Source organism: Colletotrichum abscissum (assembly GCF_030869225.1).
Source record: "Colletotrichum abscissum strain IMI 504890 chromosome Unknown Scaffold_18.1, whole genome shotgun sequence".
In the NCBI taxonomy this organism is placed as follows: Eukaryota; Fungi; Ascomycota; class Sordariomycetes; order Glomerellales; family Glomerellaceae; genus Colletotrichum; species Colletotrichum abscissum.
The window spans coordinates 340,475-363,342 of NW_026850076.1; the positions used below are offsets into that span (position 1 = coordinate 340,475).

General features: G+C 53.7%; 8 protein-coding genes across 8 annotated transcripts; 4 read left to right on the plus strand and 4 right to left on the minus strand.

Moving 5' to 3' along the window:
• Positions 1-1,556: 1,556 nt before the first annotated feature.
• On the plus strand, positions 1,557-2,814 carry CABS01_08109 (RNA polymerase Rpc34 subunit; the record flags this gene model as incomplete). The annotated part of the gene is made up of 2 exons (XM_060541471.1): positions 1,557-1,846; positions 1,914-2,814. The coding sequence occupies 2 exons, from the start codon at positions 1,557-1,559 to the stop codon at positions 2,812-2,814; spliced, it is 1,191 nt and encodes a 396-aa protein (XP_060402275.1).
• A 588-nt stretch (positions 2,815-3,402) lies between these two features.
• On the minus strand, positions 3,403-4,511 carry CABS01_08110 (cyclophilin type peptidyl-prolyl cis-trans isomerase/CLD; the record flags this gene model as incomplete). Its single annotated transcript, XM_060541472.1, has 4 exons — positions 3,403-3,589; positions 3,649-3,925; positions 4,175-4,242; positions 4,333-4,511. The coding sequence occupies 4 exons, from the start codon at positions 4,509-4,511 to the stop codon at positions 3,403-3,405; spliced, it is 711 nt and encodes a 236-aa protein (XP_060402276.1).
• Positions 4,512-5,457: 946 nt separating this feature from the next.
• On the minus strand, positions 5,458-6,489 carry CABS01_08111 (uncharacterized protein; the record flags this gene model as incomplete). The annotated part of the gene is made up of 3 exons (XM_060541473.1): positions 5,458-5,841; positions 6,243-6,265; positions 6,414-6,489. 3 exons carry the CDS (start codon positions 6,487-6,489, stop codon positions 5,458-5,460), a joined length of 483 nt encoding a protein of 160 aa, XP_060402277.1.
• Positions 6,490-6,990: 501 nt separating this feature from the next.
• Positions 6,991-8,866, plus strand: CABS01_08112 (epsin-3; the record flags this gene model as incomplete). The annotated part of the gene is made up of 4 exons (XM_060541474.1): positions 6,991-7,237; positions 7,294-7,325; positions 7,383-7,462; positions 7,516-8,866. Coding segments are annotated over 4 exons (1,710 nt in total), but the record flags the coding sequence as incomplete, so codon positions are not given.
• A 901-nt stretch (positions 8,867-9,767) lies between these two features.
• CABS01_08113 (uncharacterized protein) lies at positions 9,768-12,331 on the plus strand (the record flags this gene model as incomplete). The annotated part of the gene is made up of 5 exons (XM_060541475.1): positions 9,768-9,805; positions 10,257-10,266; positions 10,809-11,231; positions 11,321-11,634; positions 11,746-12,331. 5 exons carry the CDS (start codon positions 9,768-9,770, stop codon positions 12,329-12,331), a joined length of 1,371 nt encoding a protein of 456 aa, XP_060402279.1.
• A 434-nt stretch (positions 12,332-12,765) lies between these two features.
• On the minus strand, positions 12,766-15,003 carry CABS01_08114 (uncharacterized protein; the record flags this gene model as incomplete). Its single annotated transcript, XM_060541476.1, has 1 exon — positions 12,766-15,003. One exon carries the CDS (start codon positions 15,001-15,003, stop codon positions 12,766-12,768), a length of 2,238 nt encoding a protein of 745 aa, XP_060402280.1.
• A 2,674-nt stretch (positions 15,004-17,677) lies between these two features.
• Positions 17,678-19,244, minus strand: CABS01_08115 (protein kinase domain-containing protein; the record flags this gene model as incomplete). The annotated part of the gene is made up of 2 exons (XM_060541477.1): positions 17,678-18,583; positions 18,645-19,244. The coding sequence occupies 2 exons, from the start codon at positions 19,242-19,244 to the stop codon at positions 17,678-17,680; spliced, it is 1,506 nt and encodes a 501-aa protein (XP_060402281.1).
• A 1,000-nt stretch (positions 19,245-20,244) lies between these two features.
• Positions 20,245-22,541, plus strand: CABS01_08116 (protein kinase domain-containing protein; the record flags this gene model as incomplete). The annotated part of the gene is made up of 3 exons (XM_060541478.1): positions 20,245-21,171; positions 21,225-22,433; positions 22,488-22,541. 3 exons carry the CDS (start codon positions 20,245-20,247, stop codon positions 22,539-22,541), a joined length of 2,190 nt encoding a protein of 729 aa, XP_060402282.1.
• Positions 22,542-22,868: the final 327 nt, after the last annotated feature.

Below are 22,868 nucleotides of genomic sequence, written 5' to 3' on the forward strand. Positions count from 1 at the left end.
ATGCTACTATGCATATTGAGTCTATCTTTTAGGAGTAATGTGTGATGTACTAGAGCCATTACCGTCCGGACTATGTAAAGCGAAACTTCACTCTCCATCAAAACGAGCCACAACTGAACAAACCAACTTCCTATGAAAAGTGTGGCCAATCCTTACAGCTGTCAAGGTCCCTGATAATAGCAATGTGCCCAAATTTTTTGACTTCAGTTATGTTGCGAAGTCTTAAATGAGTCATGAGAAGGCTGTGCAAGGGCCAAGAAGTACAATCTATCATTCTCACAAGCATTGTTGAATAAGGCCAATCATATAAACCGCCATAAAATTCGGAACCTCTTGCAACACAACGCCAATAGTAGTGATGAAAGAGTAAGATTAGAGTTTGGAATTGAAGTCCTAGAGACTATTTGGAGATTAAACGACGAACCTCATGCCAAGAGGATACGCTCTCAATGACTTTCTCTTCGAGTTTACGATGAATTTGCAGTGAGAACGCAGCTCCCATTACATGGGATTGCAATCCGTTAACCTCACAGCCACCATCTGATGAAATTAAGAATTAAAGAATGTCTCGGCATAGTGACTTTGACTTCCGGGCTTGCTGTGCCACAGGATCATCCGAGGCACAGGCTGACTTGTCGTCTCAACCTCGAGGATTCTTAGCAGTGACTCACTCGGAGAACTACCCAAGTAGAACAAGGCGCGATGGGATCATATAAATTTTGGTCAAGACCTCAGTACTCCCCTGTGATTCATCGGAAAGACGAAGGAGTTCGAGTTGAAGTACAATCAAATTGTTCTTCCTTCAACAAGATACATCAAGCTTGACCAAGAAAGAGACTCTTGTTCAACAACACGTCGACGATGCTCCACCATCACTAGCGGTACGTACCGTTCCTCAGCAGGCCATCCCAGCGCAATTGCAGCCCACCCGCAGTTCATCCGGCACCAATGCAAGGCTGATTTGATGTGCCGCCAGGTGCGCAGGTCACTTTCACTCTGAGAGGCGGGGCAGTTACTTTTTTTTTTCCTTGCCTGGGCCGCCCGCAGTGCTGATCGACCTCTGATGCAGCTCCAAAAACCAATCCCACCATCGTCGCCGACCCAAGTCAACCGCACCCACCTCACCGTGGGCGAAGCGCCTCTCTGGGCGTCTGCTCCGACCCGACGAATCTGCCCTTTCCTATCGACACTCCCGGCACGACACTTGCTGATGCGATTCAATTGACGACCTCGGACCTTGAGCTTTACTTTGCAACCAAGGTTCGATTCAATAGTCCGGCACTCTGTACTCTTTTGCCGGCGCAAAGCGACGACCCCTCGATCGCGCGAAACTCGACTACGACCCCAGATGACTTAAAAAAATCCCCCAGGCACAAACTCCCCCACCACCACCGATCGATCACACATCACCAACAAGTCCCCGCCACATCTACGACACAGCTGGGCTCGAACCGACTCCCTGAACCTTTCAATTCACGTTGCGCGACCGCACCCTCCTACAAATAATCACAAGACCAAAGCGAGATAGGCCGCCGCCGCCGTCGTAGACAGGCGCAATGGCTCCCGCACCCCCAGCGGCGGACTCGCCCTCGGCGGCAACCACCTCGAGCACCGACTCTAAGCTAGAGGTGTGGAAGGACATGCTGTACGAGAAATTCCAAAAGGCCGGCGACGAGAACGAGCTCTTCACCCAATACGATCTCCTCGACTTTGACGTGATCCCGAATCGCGACACCGTTACCCTCTTGAAGTGCCTCCAGAGCCTCACAAACGACCGCCTCCTCATCGCCGTCTCCTCCCAGACCGGCCTCGCCTGGCGATGGCGCTCCGTCGAAGATGCAGAAAAGTAAGTCTCACTCTCCATGCTTGGACAGCATCAGCTCGCCAGCCATGCTAACTAACCTCCCCTGCAGATACAAGCTCTGCACGACAGACGAACAGCGCATGGTCTACGGCGCAATCGACGAAGCAGGCGGCGACGGAATCTGGTCCAAATCAATCCAGAACCGCCTCAACATGCACGACTCGGTCCTCAAGACGGCCCTCAAACAGCTGCAAGGAAAGGGCCTCATCGCCCCCTTCAAGAACGTCGAGCACCCCAACAAGCGCATGTTCATCAAGGCCTCCATGCGGCCCTCGGAACGCGCCACCGGCGGGCCCTGGTTCACCGACTCGACGTTCGACGAGGCCTTCATCGAGGAAATCCAGCGCGTCATCTTTGACTACGTCAAGCGCAAGAGCACCTACCACAGCACCGGCTCTTCCTCCTCTTCGTCAGCCGCCACCCGCACCGCTGTGCCCAAAAAGGGCGTCCTCAAGGGCGGTCTCCCGGATACCAAGGGCAAGAAGCGCAGCGCGGGAGAAATCTCGGGCGCCAGCGAAGCAGACACCAAACCCGCTCCGGTCGTCCAACCTCCCAAGCGAGAACCAACCTGCCTGCCCCTCCCCGCGGGTTTCAAAGAATACCCCACCGTGCGCGAGATCGCGCGCTTCATCTCCCAGTCGGGCATTACGAGCGACACGATCCTCGGCGAGGAAGACATGCAGAAGCTCATTGACGTGCTTGTTTTCGACGGCCTCATCGAGTCGATCCGCGTCTCGGGCCGCGTCGGCTACAGAGTCTGCCGCGCCCCGCGACAGAGCAACACGGCCTGGGCGGGCCGCCAGGACGACGAGGGCGGGCCGGAGCCGTTTGTCAATGGGTACACGGAGGCTCCTTGCGGGCGGTGTCCCGTTTTTGAGCTCTGCGAGGAGGGCGGTCCCGTGAGCGCGAGCAATTGCGTTTACTTTCAGCGATGGCTGGGTCTGGAATGAGAGGGGGGTTCTTCTGTTCTAGGGAGTAGCAAAAGGAGGTCTTCTTTGTTTTGGGTTGGGTCTGTTTGATTCATTTACATCATGGAAAGCATTGCATTGGCGTTGGCACGAATTATCAAAAAGAAGGACATGGGCGGGACGGTTTGCCAGGGCCTGAAGGGTAGAGTTTCCATCCTCCCTTAGGGAATTTAGCTTCAATGGCGACCAGCCATTGGCTGTAATTATACCAATGACATGTTTGACCCCACCGCGTTCGTTGTGTTGAATGCATTCAAGTGATTCTACGCCTTGTATGTACATTGGTTATGAACGGTAAATTTGTCACAAGATGCCTCGGTACTCGGTCGACTAGGTCATTAGGGGTAAAGTGAGTCAAAGGCAAAATGTCACGTAGCGGCAGCATAAAGGTGGCAGTAACTTTTTGTCTTGGCAGACTATGTAGCAGCAGTAAAGCTGATTGCCGCCAAGCTGCGTGATGGCGCAATTCCCAAGTCTCTACCAAAAATCGTCCTCCCTTTCGCGTCAAGGTGTCTCTCGCGACATTTCAGAAGCAGGACCTAACGTACAAAGAACCGAGCGAGAAGCACTTTACAACGCACCAGAGGCGACGATGGTGGGGCGCTTGCCGTACTTGACGGCACCGCTGGAGGAGCCGGTAGCCTCGAGAGCCTTGACGATGTTGAGGCCGTTCTGGTCAGCAACCTCGCCGAAGACGACGTGGCGGCCGTTGAGCCACGAGGTGACGACGGTGGTAACGAAGAACTGGGAGCCGTTGCTGGGTGGAGGGTTAGCTGCCGCGTCTGGACAAAGGGACGGCTGGAGAGGAGAGCTTACGTGTTGGGGCCGGCGTTGGCCATGGAAAGCAGACCGGGCTTGTCGTGCTTCAACTGGAAGTTCTCGTCGGCGAACTTCTCGCCGTAGATAGACTTGCCACCGGTGCCGTTGCCACGGGTGAAGTCACCACCCTGAAGCATGAAGTCGGGGATGATGCGGTGGAAGGAAGAGCCCTGGTAGCCGAAGCCCTTCTCGCCGGTGCAGAGAGCGCGGAAGTTGGCGGCGGTCTTGGGGACAACGTCATCGAAGAGGTTGAAGACGATGCGGCCGTTCTGCTCTGTACGAGGGAAAGCTTGGTCAGCGAAGCTCTGGATGCGGTGAAGATGGCGGAGTCGGTAGAAAGACAGCTCGGACAGCCAAAGTTGGGCGAACAATAAAGTTTCAAGCCTTTTGGAGTCGAGGTGGGGTGATTTCCTTGCTGTCTAGAGCTATAGACGTAGGCATTGTGATGCTGGGAACATCGAAAACGACCATGGTGATGATTGTTTTGATGAAATTCAATGAATAAGCGGAAGAAAAAACTTACGCTGGACGGTAGAGGTGGGACGTCCGGAGCCGTCGAGGACGGGACCCTCCCACTCAATGTCGAAGTAACTGTACAGAGGGTTAGTTATTGCGTCATTGAGAGCATCGTCGTGATGGTGATGGTGCTCTTGAGCAAGGCCGAGTAAAGGAGAGACTTACACTTGGGAAGGCATGATTTTGGATGCTGAGAAGAATCGAACGGATGGCTTGGTAGATGCAGGAATCACAGTTCGGAGAGGTTGAATGAAGGCAGAAGGTCGAGAAAAGGGCGAGGGTGAAACGGAGGAGCAGGCGAAGGTATGGCGGGGTAGGAGGGGTCGCAAAAGGGTTGGTCTCATTTTTTCAACAGCTGGGTGGAGGGGTTTATTGTTAGCGCAGGAGCTCCCCACTGCGGGTGCCGAAGAGGCGAATAAGAAGTCGAGAAAGTGAGAAAAGAGGGGTGAAAAGTCACGTGAAGTGAGCTGTTGCTGAGGTCACTGACGGACTGAGAATGTACCTGACCCAAGTACGTATTGCGTATTGGTACCTCCCAGGGTACCTTGGGGGGTACAAGGCGCAAGTACCGCCGAAGGTCAAGGTGACGGAAGGGAAGGAGGGGTTGGGGCGTTGTGGGAGGGAAGGAAGGAGGCGATGCGGCGGGGAGGGGCAGGCGCAATGGAAAGTTGCAATAACTGGGAAGAGGGCAGGAAGGAAAAACGAGGGGCAAAGGGATCTTCTTCCCGGCTTGCTCTGCTTGGGTCTTTGCTTCGGTTCCGTCTCGCCTCAGCCCACCAGTTCAGTCCGGTCCAGCCCAGCTAGCACACCAGCCCAATTGCTTGTGCTGATGCTGGCTTGGACTTGCCGTCCAGTTCCAGTCGAACCAAAAGAGCGAGGCAAAAGTCAATGTCAAAGAGCTGCTGAGTGGGGTGACTTCATGAACCATTCAACCCCGCCTTGCGCCTAGCTCGACAGGCAAACCGGATAAGCAGAGCAAAACAGCAAACGCAAGTTAAGCTCAACCCTTCCAGTTACCCGGCCAGCCGGCAACGTTGGGGACGAAAACGATTCTCAATCAGAAGCCGAGAAGAGGGAAACATCCCACCGCGGCAATGTCTGGGCTGAAGACGGTGTGCCAGAGGATGACGGCTTGTACCGCCACCGGCCTGCCAGCTTGACACTGGTACCTGGATGAACTCTCTCACCCACAGCTCATAGAGAGGTAAATACCTCCGAGCAGGACAGCGAACAGGAGGGAGAGCCATTGGTAACCCACGGTGCGGTACGGGCAGGACAGACGAATGCACGTCAAAATCCCGAGGCCGCTGGCCATTGGAGCGACAAGGGAGGTACCCTGGGGAGGGGGGCAACGACAGCAAGCTGGTACAGCTGGATGGAGTCGTTTGTCTGGCTGTCGGCCACGGCCAAGTCACCGTCCCCCACTGGCCCACGTTGTCCCTTGACAACCCTTCGGAAGGTCGTGGAATCTTGCGTCCACTGGAAGCGGGGAGGTGGTAGCTTGGATGGACGAGTGGATGGTACAACAGCGGCGACGGCGGCGGACCGGCGGTGGACGAGTCGAGTGACGTGACGTGCAAGCCGGAAAGCAAAGGCAATGCATCGGCCATCGACGAGCATCAAAACATGCAACAGCCGAAGGCCAATGAAGCCGTCCAGTCTCCCCGGCATGAACTATGGCACCATCCGTAGCCGCAGCGTCACCGCGGGCTGGTGCTCTCGAGTCTCGACGCTGTTGCCAGTATGTTGCCATACAAGACAAGTCCAGGCCTGGGCTCGTGCGTGGAGCTATGCTTAAGATGCCAGGTAGGCTCAATGGCTCATGTGGCAGCATATCAAGCTGCAGAGGCTGGATGGCAAAGCTTTGCCGTCCCTTCTGACAACCCAATTGGCTTGCATGAGAACCGCATTGGCCGCACAACCAGCTCTGGTAGCTCCGACGACTTTCAGGTGGGAATGGGCGAGGTAGGTAAGGTAAGGTGGATGATGGGCTGCTTGGTAAGGGGAGAGGGAAGCTTGTGCTGGATGCAGAGGGAACAGGAAGGAGTATGACGAAAGGAACTCGTTTTACACACCTCAAAGAGCAGGATTACACAGTCTAAGTGTTGGTACAGGTACAGAGTTAAAGAAGTGAGATGAAGTTTTGTTGATACACAGAGGTTGATGAAAGTCGCTGATGAGAGAAGAAATGGATCTTTGCTGTCTTCTCAGGAGAAAAAAGTTTTGGTGAGGTCAGGGACACTCACCCCAAAGGGGGCGGAAGGTCACGGCACGGCGCGAGAGCAACCTGAGGAACACACGCTCGGCAGGGTCGTCGTCCATTGAGAATTGGAGCACGGGCACCCACGTCTGTCAATTGGAGATGGACAGCTGTCGGAGCTCAAGGCCTTGAATTATTTCGTAATTCATCCAATTTGAGGATAAACGACGAACTATCTACAGCCTGGTAAGATACCCAGATCAGTTACACTTGAGGAATACAATTAGCTGAAACTTGTACAGCTTCACTCAATTGGTGGTTTCTGAGAATATCCCATGGAGAAACAGTAGCTGTTCCGAGTCAAGCTGTGAGCTGATCGAGGCGCAGAGGTACATCACAATCAGTACGTACCGACCAGGGAAGCTCTTTCCTCCTTCCCGCTGCCCGCTGACGCTTTCCAAATTCCAGAGAGTTGCCAGAGGTACACCACGTGACTCGACACCTTCCCTCCCCACATCTCCTTTCCCTCAGACTGAGCCAATCTTATCTCATCCGTGCGGTACGTACCCCCTGCCGCCGCACTGCCCGAGACCGATTGACCTGACTGAGCCTGGGCCTGAAAGTTCCAGGGTGGCCAGGTCGCTGGATTGCGCTTCTGTTTGAAACGTCGACAAAGAATCACAAGGAGCATCGCGTCTTCGAGTTTACCACCTTCACCTGTGCCTTTGGGCTTCTTGCTTGCCGTTCATCGAATCCCTCCCCATCTTCACCCCGTTAAAACCGCCAAAATGGATTGGAACAATCTGAAAGACACGGTCTCCAACATGACCCTGTACGACGTCAAGGCTGGCGTCAGAAAGGTCCAGAATGGTAATCACGAACCGTCCAGTCCAACCCAATGTCGATCGCATGCTAATTGCGCATAGCCGTGATGAATTACACGGAAATGGAGTCCAAGGTTCGTCCATCTAATTATTCGTTTGATGTAGACTCCAGTCCGTCTAACAGGTTCTAGGTCCGAGAGGCAACAAACAACGAACCTTGGGGCGCGTCCTCATCACTGATGCAAGAGATTGCCAACGGCACCTTCAACTAGTAATCCTCCTCGGACCGAAAGCTACAAGCCAACGATACTGACGTTCTACCAGTGCTACTCTTAACGAGATCATGCCCATGATTTACCGTCGGTTCACAGAAAAGTCCGCCGAAGAGTGGCGGCAAATCTACAAGGCTCTTCAGCTTCTCGAGTTCCTGATCAAGCACGGCTCCGAACGAGTCATCGACGATGCCCGCGGCCACATTACACTACTCAAGATGCTTCGCCAGTTCCACTATATCGATCAGAACGGAAAGGACCAAGGAATCAACGTTCGCAACCGTGCCAAGGAATTGGCCGAACTTCTCGGCGATGTCGAGCGCATCCGGACCGAGCGCAAGAAGGCGCGGGCCACCAAGAACAAGTACACCGGCGTTGAGGGTGGAATGAGCATGGGCGGTGGATTCTCCAGCGGGAGTGGCAGCCGCTATGGAGGCTTCGGAAGCGAGACCGGAGGCTACGGTGGCTACTCCGGAGGCGTCTACGGCGACGGCGGTGGGTTCGGCGGAGAAGAGAGCAACGATTACGGCAAAACACAGTCACACGGTGACAAGTTTGAGGAGTACGATGAGTTTGATGACACTCGCCCAGCTGCCAGCTCCTCGTCTTCTCGATCCAAGAGACCAGAGCGAGCTGCCGCTCCCGCTCCCAAGGCGGAGCCACCCAAGAAGAAGGAGCCCGAAGTCGATCTCTTCTCCTTTGACGACCCTGCGCCGTCTTCCATGCCAGCCCCTGTTGCCCCGGCTCCGTCCAACGGCTCCGGCTTTGCCTCCCTGTCTGCTGCTCCTGCGGCTGCCAACGACGACGATGACTTTGACGACTTCCAGTCCGCGCCCTCGGCTCCCGCAGCAGCAACCCCCATGTCCCCTCCCGTCATGACAGCCAACTCTGCCACGACCTTCGCCGCTCCCCAGCCCGTCTCTGCGCCTCAACAGGCCAACATCGGCAACATGGTCAGCATGTCTTCCATGTCACCCGCTCCGAGCGCCAACTACTCAGCTTTCAGCACCCCCGCTGTTGCTTCTCCTGCCGCACAAATCAAGCCTACTGGATATCAGCCTTCAGGGCCCAACTACTTTGGCTCAGTTCAGACTGCGGTCCCGCAGGCTACTGGTGGCTCTTTTGCATCTACTCCTGGTGCTTCAGCGGCGGCAAAGCCGGCTTCAGCTGCTGCTAAGCCGGCCGCTGCTGGTGGTGATGCTTTTGGTGCCCTGTGGTCACAGGCTAGCTCCGGCGTGAAGAAGACGAGCACACCCACTGCCGGCCCGGCCTTGGGCCAGCTTGCAAAGGAGAAGAGCAGTGCAGGAATTTGGGGTGCCCCTGCTGCGGCGTCGACACCGAAGCCTGCTGGAAACGCCTCCTCCTCCGGCGGAAACCATGGCCTGGACGACTTGCTTGGTTAAGCTTACTATAATGATACAAAGACGCGGAGACGAAGAACTGGCGTGGAAAAGACGGAGCCTACCCAGCCTTACAGCATCACTGGCCACGCAATAACACAAGACAGAGGCCGCCGCGGTGATGGTAAGGCGAAAAGACGTGTGCTGATAGGCTTTTTTACCTAGGCGTATCGGCAGGCAAAAGAAGACTGCAACACATGAACCATATACTGAAATTTCAAGCGAACCACATTCAATACTTGTGTCCTCAGGGATCTTTTCACCTCGTGCAATGTGACATCATTCTCACAGGCTTGACCGCTGTCTTTGTGCATCTGGGCGTGTTGATGAGGCGACCTTGGTGCCTACGCATGTCCTGATCGTCGGGGCATGATATTTGCAGGACTCACAGCCCTCTGCGGCCGATAGCGCGACCTACTCATGCGCCCACAATCCGAAGCAAGCCGTCTGTACTGTGAACCTGTGAAGGGACGATTGAACGGGGTCTAGATCGTGTCGAGCACTCTATGGCGAAATCTCAATTACAGGGACCCAACTGACGCCAAGTCGATCAATAGCGGACCGACCGCCCGCGGGCCAACCATCGTCGTCCCGCGGCGGTGGGAGGCTCAAGAGGTGCAAGAGGATCAAGGATCAGTATAGAGATCCTCGCGCATACAGAACGCGTCAAACCAACAGAGGCCCAGGAACAAGACCTGTACGGACCTCAACAATAAAGCAGCATGGAGCCAAGATATGCGGCCTTGGCCAGCAACCGCCAGACCTGGTTTCAGGTCCGGTACCTGCATGTATTTGGGACCTGGGCTAGCTCGTATGAACAGGCGCCTCAGCCTCCGCCATCGTCGCCCCAGCGTGGCCGCGTCTAGTGGTCTGTTCGATTATCAGTTCAAGATGCAGAAAAGGCATGGAGGTCCACCAGGTCGAGGCCAAGGTGGAAGCTAGGTGAGTTCCCCGGGATCAAGCAGAACCAATCATGTCCATCTAGCTCGACTTCAAAACAGGCGCGCAGCCATCCAATACGATCATCCACGGCCTGGCTCAATGACAACCAGCCATTGGACGCGCCTATTTTCTTCTCCACAGTTTTGATGAGAGATACTCGAAAAGAAAAAGAGTCTGGCGCTGCATGTCCAAGAGCCTCCAATTTCCCGGAGCCGTGTGGCCCCGTCGTAAATTTCGTACCCGCGTCGCTTGTCCAACCTCTCCGGAACTCCACCGCCGTTAAGCGCCGCACCGCAACCCCGGCCGTTGACGGTGATTGGCCCAGCCCAGCGGCTCATCATACCTAGCCGAACGTCGTGCCGTCCAGGGTGCGGGAGCCTCCAAGGGTCTAGGGCGAACCACTCACTCACTGCTTTGCACAGAGGTACGGCAACTGACGTATCTCATGCAGGAACCGCGAGGTACCTAGCCATATCTTGATGTTCATGGGCTTGGGAGTCGATGTCTAGCGGTATAGGTCCAGACCGCGAGAGCTCGAATTAGCAACACAACAATAACAATGCAGAGTAACCTCAGGTACCATTTGCAGGCCAGATGAACCACAGGGCTGGTTACTAGGCTGGTTGAAGATGTTACTTTTTGGTGATTGCATGATGTATAAAGACGATTGATCTCATCCAGTTTCCAGTCTCGAGTTTCTTTCTGTTCCTCATCAACATCACACAACAAGTCTTTACAACAATCTTCCGTCTTTTCCTTTTTCCTCTCTCTTTTCCTTATTTCCTAGGTCAATTTCCTTGGTCAAGTTTAGGTCTCATATCTCTCTCTATCTCTCATCTATCTATCTCGGTCAACACTCGATTTTTCATTTCGCATCTTCCGAATTTCCTTTCTAGGTCACGACAAACGGAAACGAAACGACAACAGACGATTTTGAACGAAATTTACTTTCTCTATCGATTTATCGAGATTACCTTGAAACATTCAACTCTCTTTTCCACAGAGTCTCATTCTATCCACGCTTTACTCTTCGTCCTTTCAAAAGCCATCAAAGTCGCTACACCAGGCGACTTACGACACCTCGTCCAAAATTCCTTCCTCAACCTCCCTCCCGTCGCCCACCGCCAGCATCCCCTTCCCGCCCCGGAAATTCCCCGTCCGCACGGCGCTCCACTTCCACGCCCCGCGCCCGAAGCTCACCCTCGTCACGCCCGTCTCCCTGGCCCGCGACTTCGCCGCCCGGAAGCACGACAGGAACATGGGTTCCGCTCCTCGCCTCGGCGCCCTCGGGCACACCTTCACCGCCATGCGCGCCATGCAGTTCGTCTCCTTGGTTTCGATTATTGGCATGGTTTCCAACTTTATTTCGGAGATTAACGGCGCTGATGCCGTTCCGCCCTCGGTCTTGATCGGCACGCTCGTTATTGTGAGTTCTGCACTCGTTGCACGGATCCTTCCCGGAGAATGGTCATGAATTCGTAGATTGGAAGAACGATGGCTAACAACCCCCACCAGTCTTGCATCGCAACCCTCTACATCTCAATCACCTACATCCTCTACTACGACAACATGCTTCCCCTCCTCCTCGCCGCCGGCGCAGACACCTTCCTCCTCATCGCCGTCATCGTCGTCGCCTGCCTTCTAGGCAAACCCCTCTCCTACCTAGACTGCGCCGCCCTGCCCAAGTCCAGCGGCAGTACCGCCAACTTCATGGCGTCCGTGACGGCCAACATCAACACCGGCTCCGCGCTCAACTACTTCATCTGGGTCGGCGCCGACCAGGGCACGTGCTACGCCATCAAGGCCGTCTGGGGTCTTTCGATTGCGCTGTGTGTGCTGTTCGCGTTTAGCGCTGTGACGACTGTCTGCCTCTGGCGCAGGGTGAAGCTTGCGCCGGCGGGAGTCAAGGATATTGAGGGTTGAGGGTGCGCCCGTGGTAGGGTGGCAGTCGGTGGTGTTGGTGGTGGAAATGGTGGTGGTGGCTACGCTCCTTCTTTCCCGCCTCCTCCTACGAGGGAAGTACGGGGTTGCTATTTCAGCAACAGCAAGAAGAGCCTCGGCACCGCCGCGGTGTTGGCGCGGGAGAAGCGGTTTGACAGCGACTATTCTTCGGGTTCGGACTCGGATGATGTCCACCATGTCGCTGCACAGCCTCCCGCCTCCCAACACATCCGGACAACCGCGTGGTTTCCACCCCCGCCGATGCCAGTGTCGACGCAACGACAGATGCAGATGCCCCCTACCACGGCCCAAGTGCAGCACAAGCGCGTGCAGATTGTCGAGCAGAGGCAGCCCGTTCACCCCATGCCCGTCTTGCCCGAGTTGATCGTCTCCCCCGCGCCGCCGCTTTCTCCGGCCCCGTCTTCTGCTCGGTCGCCGATGACGCCGGTGGAGCACCTTGTCCATGGCAAGGGTCTTGGCCGGGGGAAGTCGAAGCGCAAGACGATTATGGAGTTTATTGACGGGTGGTGGGATTTGGGGTTGTTGGAGCAGCAGAAGAGAGCTGCTTCTCGGAGGAAGGCGTGAGCTTCGCTGAGTCGCATTGTTTCTTGCTCCTGGTCTGGGTTTTCCTTGGAGGTTTGGGTTCTTGGCTCTGCTGGTAATAGAGATTGTGTTCCACGGCTTGGGTCTTTTGGACGGTTTTGCTGGAAATACGTCGCTTTGGTCGACGAGGGTAATGTCTACTGGATAGATTCGGTCTCTTTTTGCTGTTTTGGGGAAAAAAGCAAAAACAACAATGGCGTTTTCTTCGGATTGGGACCACTGATAATAAAAGAAAAATAACCGGGAAATGTCAAGTTACTTTCTTTGGTGATATCGTGTGATCGAAAATCCATGGCAGTGAGACCGGTTTACCCTGTGATTAGTCGTCCAATCACTGATATCCAAAAAGCGCGCACCGTTCCAGCAGAATTGTAAACCAAACCAAGAGTTTCAAGGTTGAAGAACATCTAGGCCTCTCAAGTCAAGAGCACAGCGTGCCCCAGCACCTTGAAGCAGGCTGTAATATCCCAACTCTCGTCGATAGTCTCCCGCTTTGCCCATACGTTCTCCATGACGCCCAGCGCAGCTTTAATCGACCCAAACACCTCGAGCGCACCCATCTTGCTCACCATTTCGCGGAACATGTGCTCCTGGCACGGGTCCGCCAGGCATCCGATGACGCAAAAGGGCCAGACGACAGTGCGCAGGCAGACGGGGCTGTGGAGCGAGTTGAGCAGGTCGATGGTGATGGCCACGCTGGAGGCTGTCTCGGGACACGAGGGCTGCCACCCGGACACGACGGTCGAGAGGTAGGTTAGCGCGGCGTAGGCCCAAATTTTGGTGTGGATGCGGGCTGCGTCTGTTGCATCGCGATTTTGTTGGGATTGGTAGAGCGTCAGCGGGTCGGGCGGGAGTTTGGTGGTGTCGACGTGGGTAGGGTGCGGCGGCGGAGCTGGTGCATTGTCGGCGTCCATGGGGGAGCAAGAGCTCGCGCGGCAGGCCATTTCATCAGCGCAGTTGGGGGAGCCCATGAGCTGCGGGCAGGCGTTGTCGAGGCATGCTATTCCCTCGCGGAGGGCGAGCTCGAGACATCCGGCGCGGGAGACCAGGTGCGTCATGGAGAGGGAGCCCGCGCGGCGATTTTCCTTTTTCCAGGCGTCGAGGGAGGCGATCTCGCCAATGATTTGGAGGACCCAGGATTGGCAGCCAAAATACTCCTCGAGGCGCAGCCGGGGCTCGACTTCGGCGCAGGCGTTGGAGGCCTCTTTGCGCGGGGAGAGGAGGTGGCGGTGGTAGCGCTGGAGGCGAGGCGGGCGCTCGAGGGCGGTGGCGGAGATGATGTCAAAATAGAGGAGGGACGCGGTGAAGAAGCGGAGGGCGGCTTGGTCGGAGGACCATGGCTTGTGGGAGCCCGGGGGGAAGTGGACGCCTTGGAGGAGGGGGATGACCATGGTGTTCATTGTCGGGTCCCAGCGATCTGGTAGGGGGAGGATCTGTTGGAAGATGATGGTTGCGGCGTCGAGGTGCATGTGCCAGTGGTCCGACGTGGCGAGGGTCACGTCAAAGATGAGGAGCTGGACGATGCTCTCGAGAACGCGGCAGCTTTGCTGGAGTTGATCCAGGGGGTCGCGGGGCACGCCGTTGGGGCCGGGCTCGTTGATGCGGGTCATGTCGGCTCGGAGCTCGCGGAGGGCGAGATGCATCTGGTGGCGGAGGCTGTTGACGGACTTCATGCGGCAAGGAGCGTGCTCGACTTGGGCGCTGTCGAGGACGACGCCGAAGAAGTGGGAGGAGAGGCTAAGAGCGGTATGGTAGAGAGCCTTGTTGTGGTTGAGGACGTTGAGAAGCCAGCCGCGGCCGCCTTCGAGCAGGGCCGGCTTGTAAAAGGGGAAGAGGAAGGGGAAGACGTAGTCGAGGTAGATCATGATGAAGCCCAGGTTGGAGTCATCGGCGAAGGGCGGAGATGAGTTTTGTTGGACAGAGGTGGAGGAGGAGGTGCCCATCCCGGTGCCGGTGGCGAAGTCGGGCTGGGGTTTTTGGTGTTGTTGCTGATGTTGATGTTGCTGATATTGTTGTTGTTGCTGGTGTTGGTGATGTGCCGCAGAAACTGGGCTGGAGTGGTTGATCCATTCCGGTGTGTGCTGCCGCATCTGATTTGGTGATGCGCCGGGTACGATTTCATGAATGGACGATTTCACCGAGTTCATCTGAAAGGGCGGACTAGAGGATGAGTCGCCGGGGGTGTCGTTCACGGTGGACGGGCTGTTGGAGTCGTTGGCCTTTGATGAGCCGTCGTCGGCACTCAGGGCCGGGACGGGAGGGACATGATCGCCATCCTCGGATCCGCGCCCGCCTCCTCCTCCTCCGCCGCTAACTCCGCCTCCCTCGACGTCGAGGCCCTGCAGGTACTTTCGCTCGCGACGGTTGTTGGCCTGAATCTTGACCTGCTTCTTGAGCTGGTCGGCCATTTCCTTTTGTCGTTCGCCACCGTCCATCCAGTCGGGCTTCGTCTCGCTGTAGAAGCAGTTGATCTCGAGCTGGGCGCACCCCTCGCAGACGGGCCGAGCCTCGTCGCACTTTTTGCGGCGCAGGCGACAGGTCCAGCAGCCCTCGGAACTGCGGATCTTGGCCGAGGACGACATGCTGTTTTTAAAGCGCGAGCGGATGTTGGAGAAGGAGGACATGTGGGAGAGGTCCTTGTTGCGTGAAAACATGATGGGCTACGGTGGTTGATGCTTTCGCGCATGCAACAAGCGATGATTTGAAATGCTGAAAGGCTGAAAGGGATGAATTGACGGGGGGTATCAGATGGGCGATCTCATTCAAAGATGGTGAGCTCGCGAGCGGCCTTGGTGTCGGTCGCTGGCCCCGTCCAGTCAGTCAACTGCGCGTGCGTGTATTTCGTACGGATTACGAATAGTGATACAGAAACGGGAAAAAAGAAGCACCAGAGGTCGGAGGTCGGATGCGCAAGTGACCGATGGGCAGTGAGTTCAGACTTCATCCAGCGTGACTGAGTGAGTGGGTGAAAATGAGTGGTGAATTGCTGAGTGAGCTGTGTGTGTCGCTGGGCTGCAGCCAACAATCGATTTGTAATCCACTTAAAAGGTGATGCCGGCAGATTCCATCATCTTTTTGGGTGTTGCCATTGGTGGTGGCAGTGGTGGCAGTGAAAAGGTGTGGACTGACGGTGGTGGACGTGGTGGACGTGGGTGGTGGGTGTGTGTGTGGTGTGGAGGGGAAATTTAACCAAGGAACAAGGTGTGGAAGGGAAGGGTGAAAGGGTGAAAGGGTGAAAAGGTACGGAGTACATAGAGGGGGGAAAATTAAGGTAAAGGATCAAGGGTCAGGGGAACCTCCCCGGGGGAGAGGAAGGCGGACCCGTGGCCGGTCTGCGGTCTGCGGTCTGCAGCCTGCGGCCTGCGCTCCTGCCCTTTTTTACGCAACATCCCGGTGAGGAAGGTGAAGGCGACTCTTCACCTGAGCTCACCTCCCACGCAGTGCCAAGTCCTGTCATTGGCGACTTTTTTCCTCTTTTGTCTTTTCTGTTTATCCAGATACTCCATACGGGTACGGATATTTACTACCAGTATGTACAGTAGTATGCAGAAATTAATTGCAAAAGGGGCCTCCCAGATGATACCCGGCCCACTTGCCTGCGGCGATCCAACATTCAAATCACCCCTTTTGCTCCTCGTTTCGGGACTACTCCTCTCGATTAACGAGTCGATCAATCGTCAATAAATTCAATACCCATGGCTATACGCCCCTCCTATCAAGACAGATCTGTACTCTATGAGTCCGTGGTGTAGGTACGAGCTAGTATCAGCTACAGCTAAGCATGGCGGACGCGTCACGTCAGGCACTAAGCAAACTCACTTTAAATTCACCACACTCACACACGTCTCATCCAGCTCATAATTAACCCGGCCAAGAGTCCAGACCAAGAATGGCCTATCGTAACACCGCCATCCATTCCTTCATCGAGCCACGATAGTACCATCCAAATCGCCCTGCCAATTTCCCCTCCCAAAAAACTAAAACTCTCCTTAACCCATGAATGTTAACTCCACTTCCCGACAGAGTTTTGACAGAGAATTATCAGATGACACCTTGCACGCCCCATCTGATAAACCACGAGAATGCCATCCAGTACCACCTCGCACCGCCCAGCACCTTATCACCCAGTAACACCCACTACAACCCCGAACATCAGTTTCAGCCCTAGCAGTCAAACCCGCCCAGCATGAACATAAGCAGACGCAGACGCGTAACGCCTATTTGACCTTAACAAGAACCTCTTATGGAAATCGCAAACACTAGGTTTCACGATTCATGATCTTCGGTCGCCTATGGCTAATCTGACGCTCAGAGGTGGGCTACGCTGCCAGTGCTACCAAAGCTAAACGGCCGCGTTACCGGTAAATCACAGCGTATCCTTGATCCGTGCACAAAACCCACATTATGCTCTAAATACGCGCTGCGCTCTTTCTCTAACGACGACACAAATCGCAAGGATGCCTCTATTCATCGTCCCAATCCCCGGTTTAGCTAAGCGGGATCAAAATGCTTCCCAAACAGTTCACAGTTGGCAAGAGAAGCATTTTTTCTCAAACTCTCACTCGACCACAACGCCTAAGTCGTCTGAAGTTAGATCTTACTTCAAAACACAGACGACTTAGATTTAAGCAAGAAGAGTTGAGTATCTCCTATCTCTTCGACATATTAGTTAGGGAAAATGATAATCACTCCACAACTATGGAAACAAGAAGACTGCACCATTGTCGTACTGACTCCTGGTGATCATGACTAAGTTCGAGCCACCTGTATGGCAAGCCAGCAAATAGTGCGTCTGAGTGCACTGCATAATTATCGTACCGGTGGAGTGTTAGCTATACCAAGTCGTTATGGAGCCATACGGAAGAACAACATCACATGGGATGAACGGACATTTACAGGCGATAGGAACGGAACGAGGTTGTGGAAAAAGCTGAAATTGGTTTGTGTTATCAATATATTGCTTCAATAAACATGAATGAAGCAAGGAAGAGATGGGCTCTTGACACAAAGAAAGTAGATCCAGAAGCTGCTTGATAGAGAGCAAATCCAGTGAGGCTGTAAGAACAGAAAACTTCAAGATATCCGCTATACCTATCCGGAAAGTAAAGAAAGATAAGACAAGACCATCAAGAATCAGTCGTAGAAAAAGTACTCTGAGGTAACTTCAAAGTTCAACTCAAGAACCAGAAACATTGGAAGCCCTTGGAAAAAAAAAATTAAACACCATCTTGGTCTCGTAACCTTGTCACACCCTAAGAACTCTCGACTATTGAAATACTGCTCACTACACTTCGTATACACGTTCAAGTCACCAATCTTACAAGTTTCCTAACCAGAACCGAACAGGTATGCGGGATTAGCACGAGCTCTGCTGATTATCTGCTTGAGTTTCTCGCAAAGACTTTTCGCGTCAAGCCGTTCCCTGATGTCAACTCTCACCAGATTGGCCTGAATGATGTCCAACAGATCTCCCAATGCTGTACCTGGGGCAGACGGCGCCAAGCTTTTGAGACGATGTATGGCGCGAGGGACTTCGGGATGAACCATAACGTTAGGACCTTCGATGCGGTAAAAGTGCGCCCAACCCCCAGCTGGCTGAGGTCCTTTCGGTGTTCTGGCATCGCAGGATCTGTTTATGGCGTCCCAATCTTGAACAAGCCAGATTGCGAATTCCAAGAAGATGCAGCCGAGAGACCAGATGTCGTACTTGCGGGACCTGGCACGGTTCTCTCCCACGACGGCTTCGGGCGCCTCGTAAGACGGCGATGTCGCTCGCGTGATGGTAGGCTGCATGTCCCTCTCAAAGGTTCCAACCTGGTGAACACGAGAGATGCCAAAATCAGAGATCTTGAGAATACCTCCGCTTGCCCCTGTGAGGAAATGGAGAATATTTTGGGGTTTGAGATCGCCGTGGCGGCAATTTGCGTCTTGTCCCATCTCCTCATGGAGAGCATATAGGGCCTCAGATAGACCGAGCATCTGTTCCAAACTCCAGAGAGCTAGTTGGTGCGTTCGGGCTTCGTTGTCTCTGCTTTTCCAGAAGTTCTCTAGGTCGCCGCCTCCTGCCCAAGGAAACAAAATGTAGCTTCTGTCGCCTTGACTAAAGGTTTCGAAATGGATAGTGATGTGCTTGTTTCGGAGTTTGCGGATCCTCTTCAGATTGTCTCTTTCCTGTTGAAAGTCTTTATCGCGTTTGAATTCTTTCAAAGCAACCTCGGCGTTCTGATATTCGAGCTGTAAACTCTGTATTAGCGTGGTTCAAGAGTCAATTCAGTGACTGGTATGTAGTGCTTACCATGATGCCTTGTTGTTGGGATGGATGAACATCGGTCTTATACACCACGCTCCCGGGGCCATGAATGGTTCCGTCAACTTTGACGAGTGGTAGGGGACATGAAGCATCAAGTATCCTGTGAGCTCCCGAAGTCCCAAAAACGGGAGCTAATACCAGCCATTGCTTATCGATAAAGTCATCCACGTCTTGATCTTCCCAATCGTCAGGGGGGTTGAAGATGATTCTGGCGTCACGAGCTGACTGTAGCTGGTCTTCATTTCTGCCTTGTCCATTCCTAAAAAGTGGTAGGAAATCATCGTTGAGGCCCGCATCCATTAATTTTCTGACATCCCATGGCTTTTTGAGGTGAACTAATATCACGAACAGCTTTCTCCCTTTCTTAGTCACAACTCTCGATGCCAATGTCCGAGCCTGCTCGGAGGCGGAAGTAAGCGAGATACGTGGCCTCCTTGGCGGTTTTCTTGCCAATTCTGATCTCACGTTCTCCTCGGTAATAAGTCTGTTCAGTGTATCTAGGGGAAGGAATTTAAACCGGCTGCCATTCAAATCATCCACCCTATGGGCCTTGGTAAGCTGTCGAGATAGTGTTACCCCCGCCATTGAGCGACTAGTCGTGGATTCAAAGAGCCTTCGTGGCTCTTGGATGGTGTTGGAACCGAGCCTTGAATCTTATAGATGCTGATGAGTACATGTGACGTCAATTGGATTACGGGACACAATGCATTACTCACCGAAGACTTTGAAGATTACGACGAACGTCCTGGATTGACATTGAACGACGAGATGAGAAAAATGGATCAAAAGAGCGAGGACATAACGCAGCGAGATACCTGAGGCTTTCGAGAGTGGATGAACAGGCGGGATGATTTTCGCATTTTCAAGAGTCAAATTTGACCACACGAGTCGGGGGGCCGGAAAGACCCCTTTATTTGCGGGGTGATTGCGCCCATTGCCATGTGAGCTGCGCTCCAAACCAGCCGCAGCCTGATTATTCGTTGCGTCCAAGAGTAGCAGAGCCTGCCTTATGGATGGGACTTCGAAAATACCTCGTTATCACCCACTTCACATCACGACAGTCCCGGGTCCGTCACGGCATTAGGTACCTACCTAGAGAAGAAGGCGTCCGGGTGGTCAGAACGAGGCGTCCAAACCAGTGATGCCTGGAGGTGTGAGCCATGTTAGCCATGTGACCTAATCGCAGTGCCGTAAATGTGCAAGTCCCGGGGAAAAGAGATACGGGAGACGGGTAAAGTGCACCGTGTTGGCGATGGTTGACCGAACCCACGTAGTGGTTGCAACCAGCATGCATGATGCAACAACCAACAGTTCAGCAACTTGCGCCACATTATCTTTAACTCCGGCGGGCCATGCCACCAATGATAGGCAAAATCACATAGAGTGCTTGCATTCTTAGTTACTCTCGGCTGCTGACACGCATCCGCTGCCATGGCAGTGACAGCAGCAGCATTCGAGAACGCTATGCACTCGTTGGATCAATTGACTTAAACCCATCCTTCCCAGGTCGGGGAAAGGTAAGGCTGTCCATTCAGACGATTCGAGAGCGCCTTTCGGGCAGACACGTTTACATGCACGTGGCAACATGAGCTTCCGGCAATCTTTGGCCAACTTAATCTGCGGAGTTTCCCAGGAGGCCTCTCCTGGGGAGCTTCCTCGTTTACCATCAAGCTTAATTGAAGAAGACGGCCTTGCCCCAGTCATCCCCCTACGTCGTGCCCGAACGACCGGATCCGTCCCGAACAATCGCCCAACCCAAAAGTTAGGGCCACCAAGACGCCAAACATTTTCTGGGAAGATCAGTGGTTCTATCCAGTCTAGTCAGCTCCTGAACTCGATCCCATTCATTAACTGGGGCCGAGAGAACAATGAGAACATGGCGACACTCAAGGATCTCAGGAAGGCCTTTCGTGCAGAGGAAATCGAACTGTTCAACACCAGGGACGCAAAGACCTATACCTGGATTCCACTTTCGTCCATAAACCGAATCATCCGGGACGACAAGAAGGTTGTTAAGGCTCTCGAAGAGAAAGTTGTAATGCACGAGAGCATGAAGCGTTTCGTGTTTGAGCATGCGAAGAGACTTGTTTCTCTGCTGATCTATCGAAAATGCCTGCCTTTGTTGCAACTATTCTACAATGAACGATTCGGCGACGAGTACTTTCCCATCAAATTCATCAAGCCACGGAATTCAAGCAACAGATCTCGCCTAAGATGGTCAATTCAATCTTGTAGATCAAACAAAACCATCAGTGTGTGGGCGCCCCCCGACGGAGATATCAGCGACGACGACGATGACCAAGACGAGGACACCATGAAACAACTTTGTAGGACCTATCAGTGGTACTTCTTCGTGCCTGTGTTCGGCCCGCAAGACTCAGCTCATGTCTTCGACACTTCATGCCAAATGCCATACTTGGAAGAACTTGGTTCGAACCAAACAAACTTCAGCGTCGTCAGGCATTTTGTTATCCACCGCAAGCATCTCAACTTCAGACTTGATGACCAGATTGTGAGATAACGGAATACTTTCAAGAAGACTCAGGCTAATGAAGGTTAAAAAAGGGCACAATAGTTGATGACGAAAAAAACCCTCACATTGCCGTGAAAGAGCTGTTGTCAGCACAGGGGCTTACGCGGGAGAAGTTCCATGAAGTAGCCGAGAACGAAGCAACCATCCTGACGCGTCTGAAAGACCAGGACCACCCGCACTTCATCAGAGCAATTGCCACCTATACCCAAGGAAATCGGCATTACTTTGTATTTCCCTGGGCCCGAGGTGGTAATCTTCGCGATTTCTGGACCAACCAGCCCAATCTGAGTCTCGAAGCAGAACATGTTGCAACTCAAGATTGGTCTGGCTACTACAAGTGGTTTTTCAAGCAACTCCTGGGTCTTTCCAGTGCTATAGAAGACCTGCACCATCCCAAAAAGGACCCTCAACAATCGTGTAGGCATGGTGACCTGAAGCCAGAAAATATCTTATGTTTCAGCGGGACCGAGATCGGCAAGCAGTTGATTCCAATCGGCGTGCATCTCGTCGTTGCCGATGCTGGGCACGCAAAGGTACACGAAAAGGCCACGGAACTTCGCCACGAGGCGACGAGCACACCGCAGGGTACCAGAATGTATTCGCCCCCAGAAGCCGAGTTGAGACCCCATGAAGCTAGATCGAGGCGATATGATATTTGGTCTCTCGGATGCCTCTATCTGGAATTTCTCATCTGGATGCTGTATGGTAATGCCACCCTCGATTATTTCCGTCGGGACATTGGATCCGGTCAGCCCTACTATAGAAAAGAACCAGAAGTTGGGCTAAAGGACTCGGTCAAGAAATGGATCAAGGCTATAGAAGAGGATCCTCGGTGTGTTCCAAATAGAGAGACCGCCATAGGACGTCTGGTCAACCTGATCGAGAACCGAATGTTGGTTGTCAAGGCTGAGACCCGCACAGATTCGTTCACTCAAGCCAGTGGGTCAAGATTGGAAGCAAGACACAGCTTCTCAACGAGCAGCGACGATACTTTCAGGGTAATTGTCAAACAGCCAACGTGGAGACCAGGAGAAGCCGAGCGGGCAAGGGCACCAGAAGTGCTTCAGGAGATGGAGAACATCGTTCACGCTGCAACGAAGAAGGCTTCACTTCCGTGGATCAATCACCGTGGCACAGCAGAAGCTGCGAAGCGTGGACCGCCTATCCCCAAGGCGAGTCTAAATCCTGGTGACACCAGAGGAGCTCTTCAAGTAAGAGACTCAAACAGGTTGATGCAGGGAGTAAGTGAGACCTTGGAGAGGAGGTGCCAATAGCCGCTTATTGACTGCTCTCAGACAAGCGACGTAGGTAGTCAGAAGCGTAATCTCGTAGTTGACAGAAGGAAGTAGCTAACGCTTGGGCACGATGCAGAGAGTAAGTGAACACCCCCCCCCCCCCCCCTCGGTCCTGAGACTTCACGACTTTTCTGCCGAATTCCTGAATACTGGTCTCTAACATTGCCATAGTATGTGAGTGAAACACTTCAGCCAAAGTTCAGACCATCGAATTGGCAGCTGACCTAAGGTTGGAATAGATGGTATTGTTTTATGCATTCTCTTTATTGGATACTGCTAATAACAAGCTACGCTCTCCGTAAATTCAGTTTGTAAGCAAGATGAAATAGCTACTGAGTCTATCTTCTGATTCTTCGGCTGACTTCCGCGTTAATTTTCGCT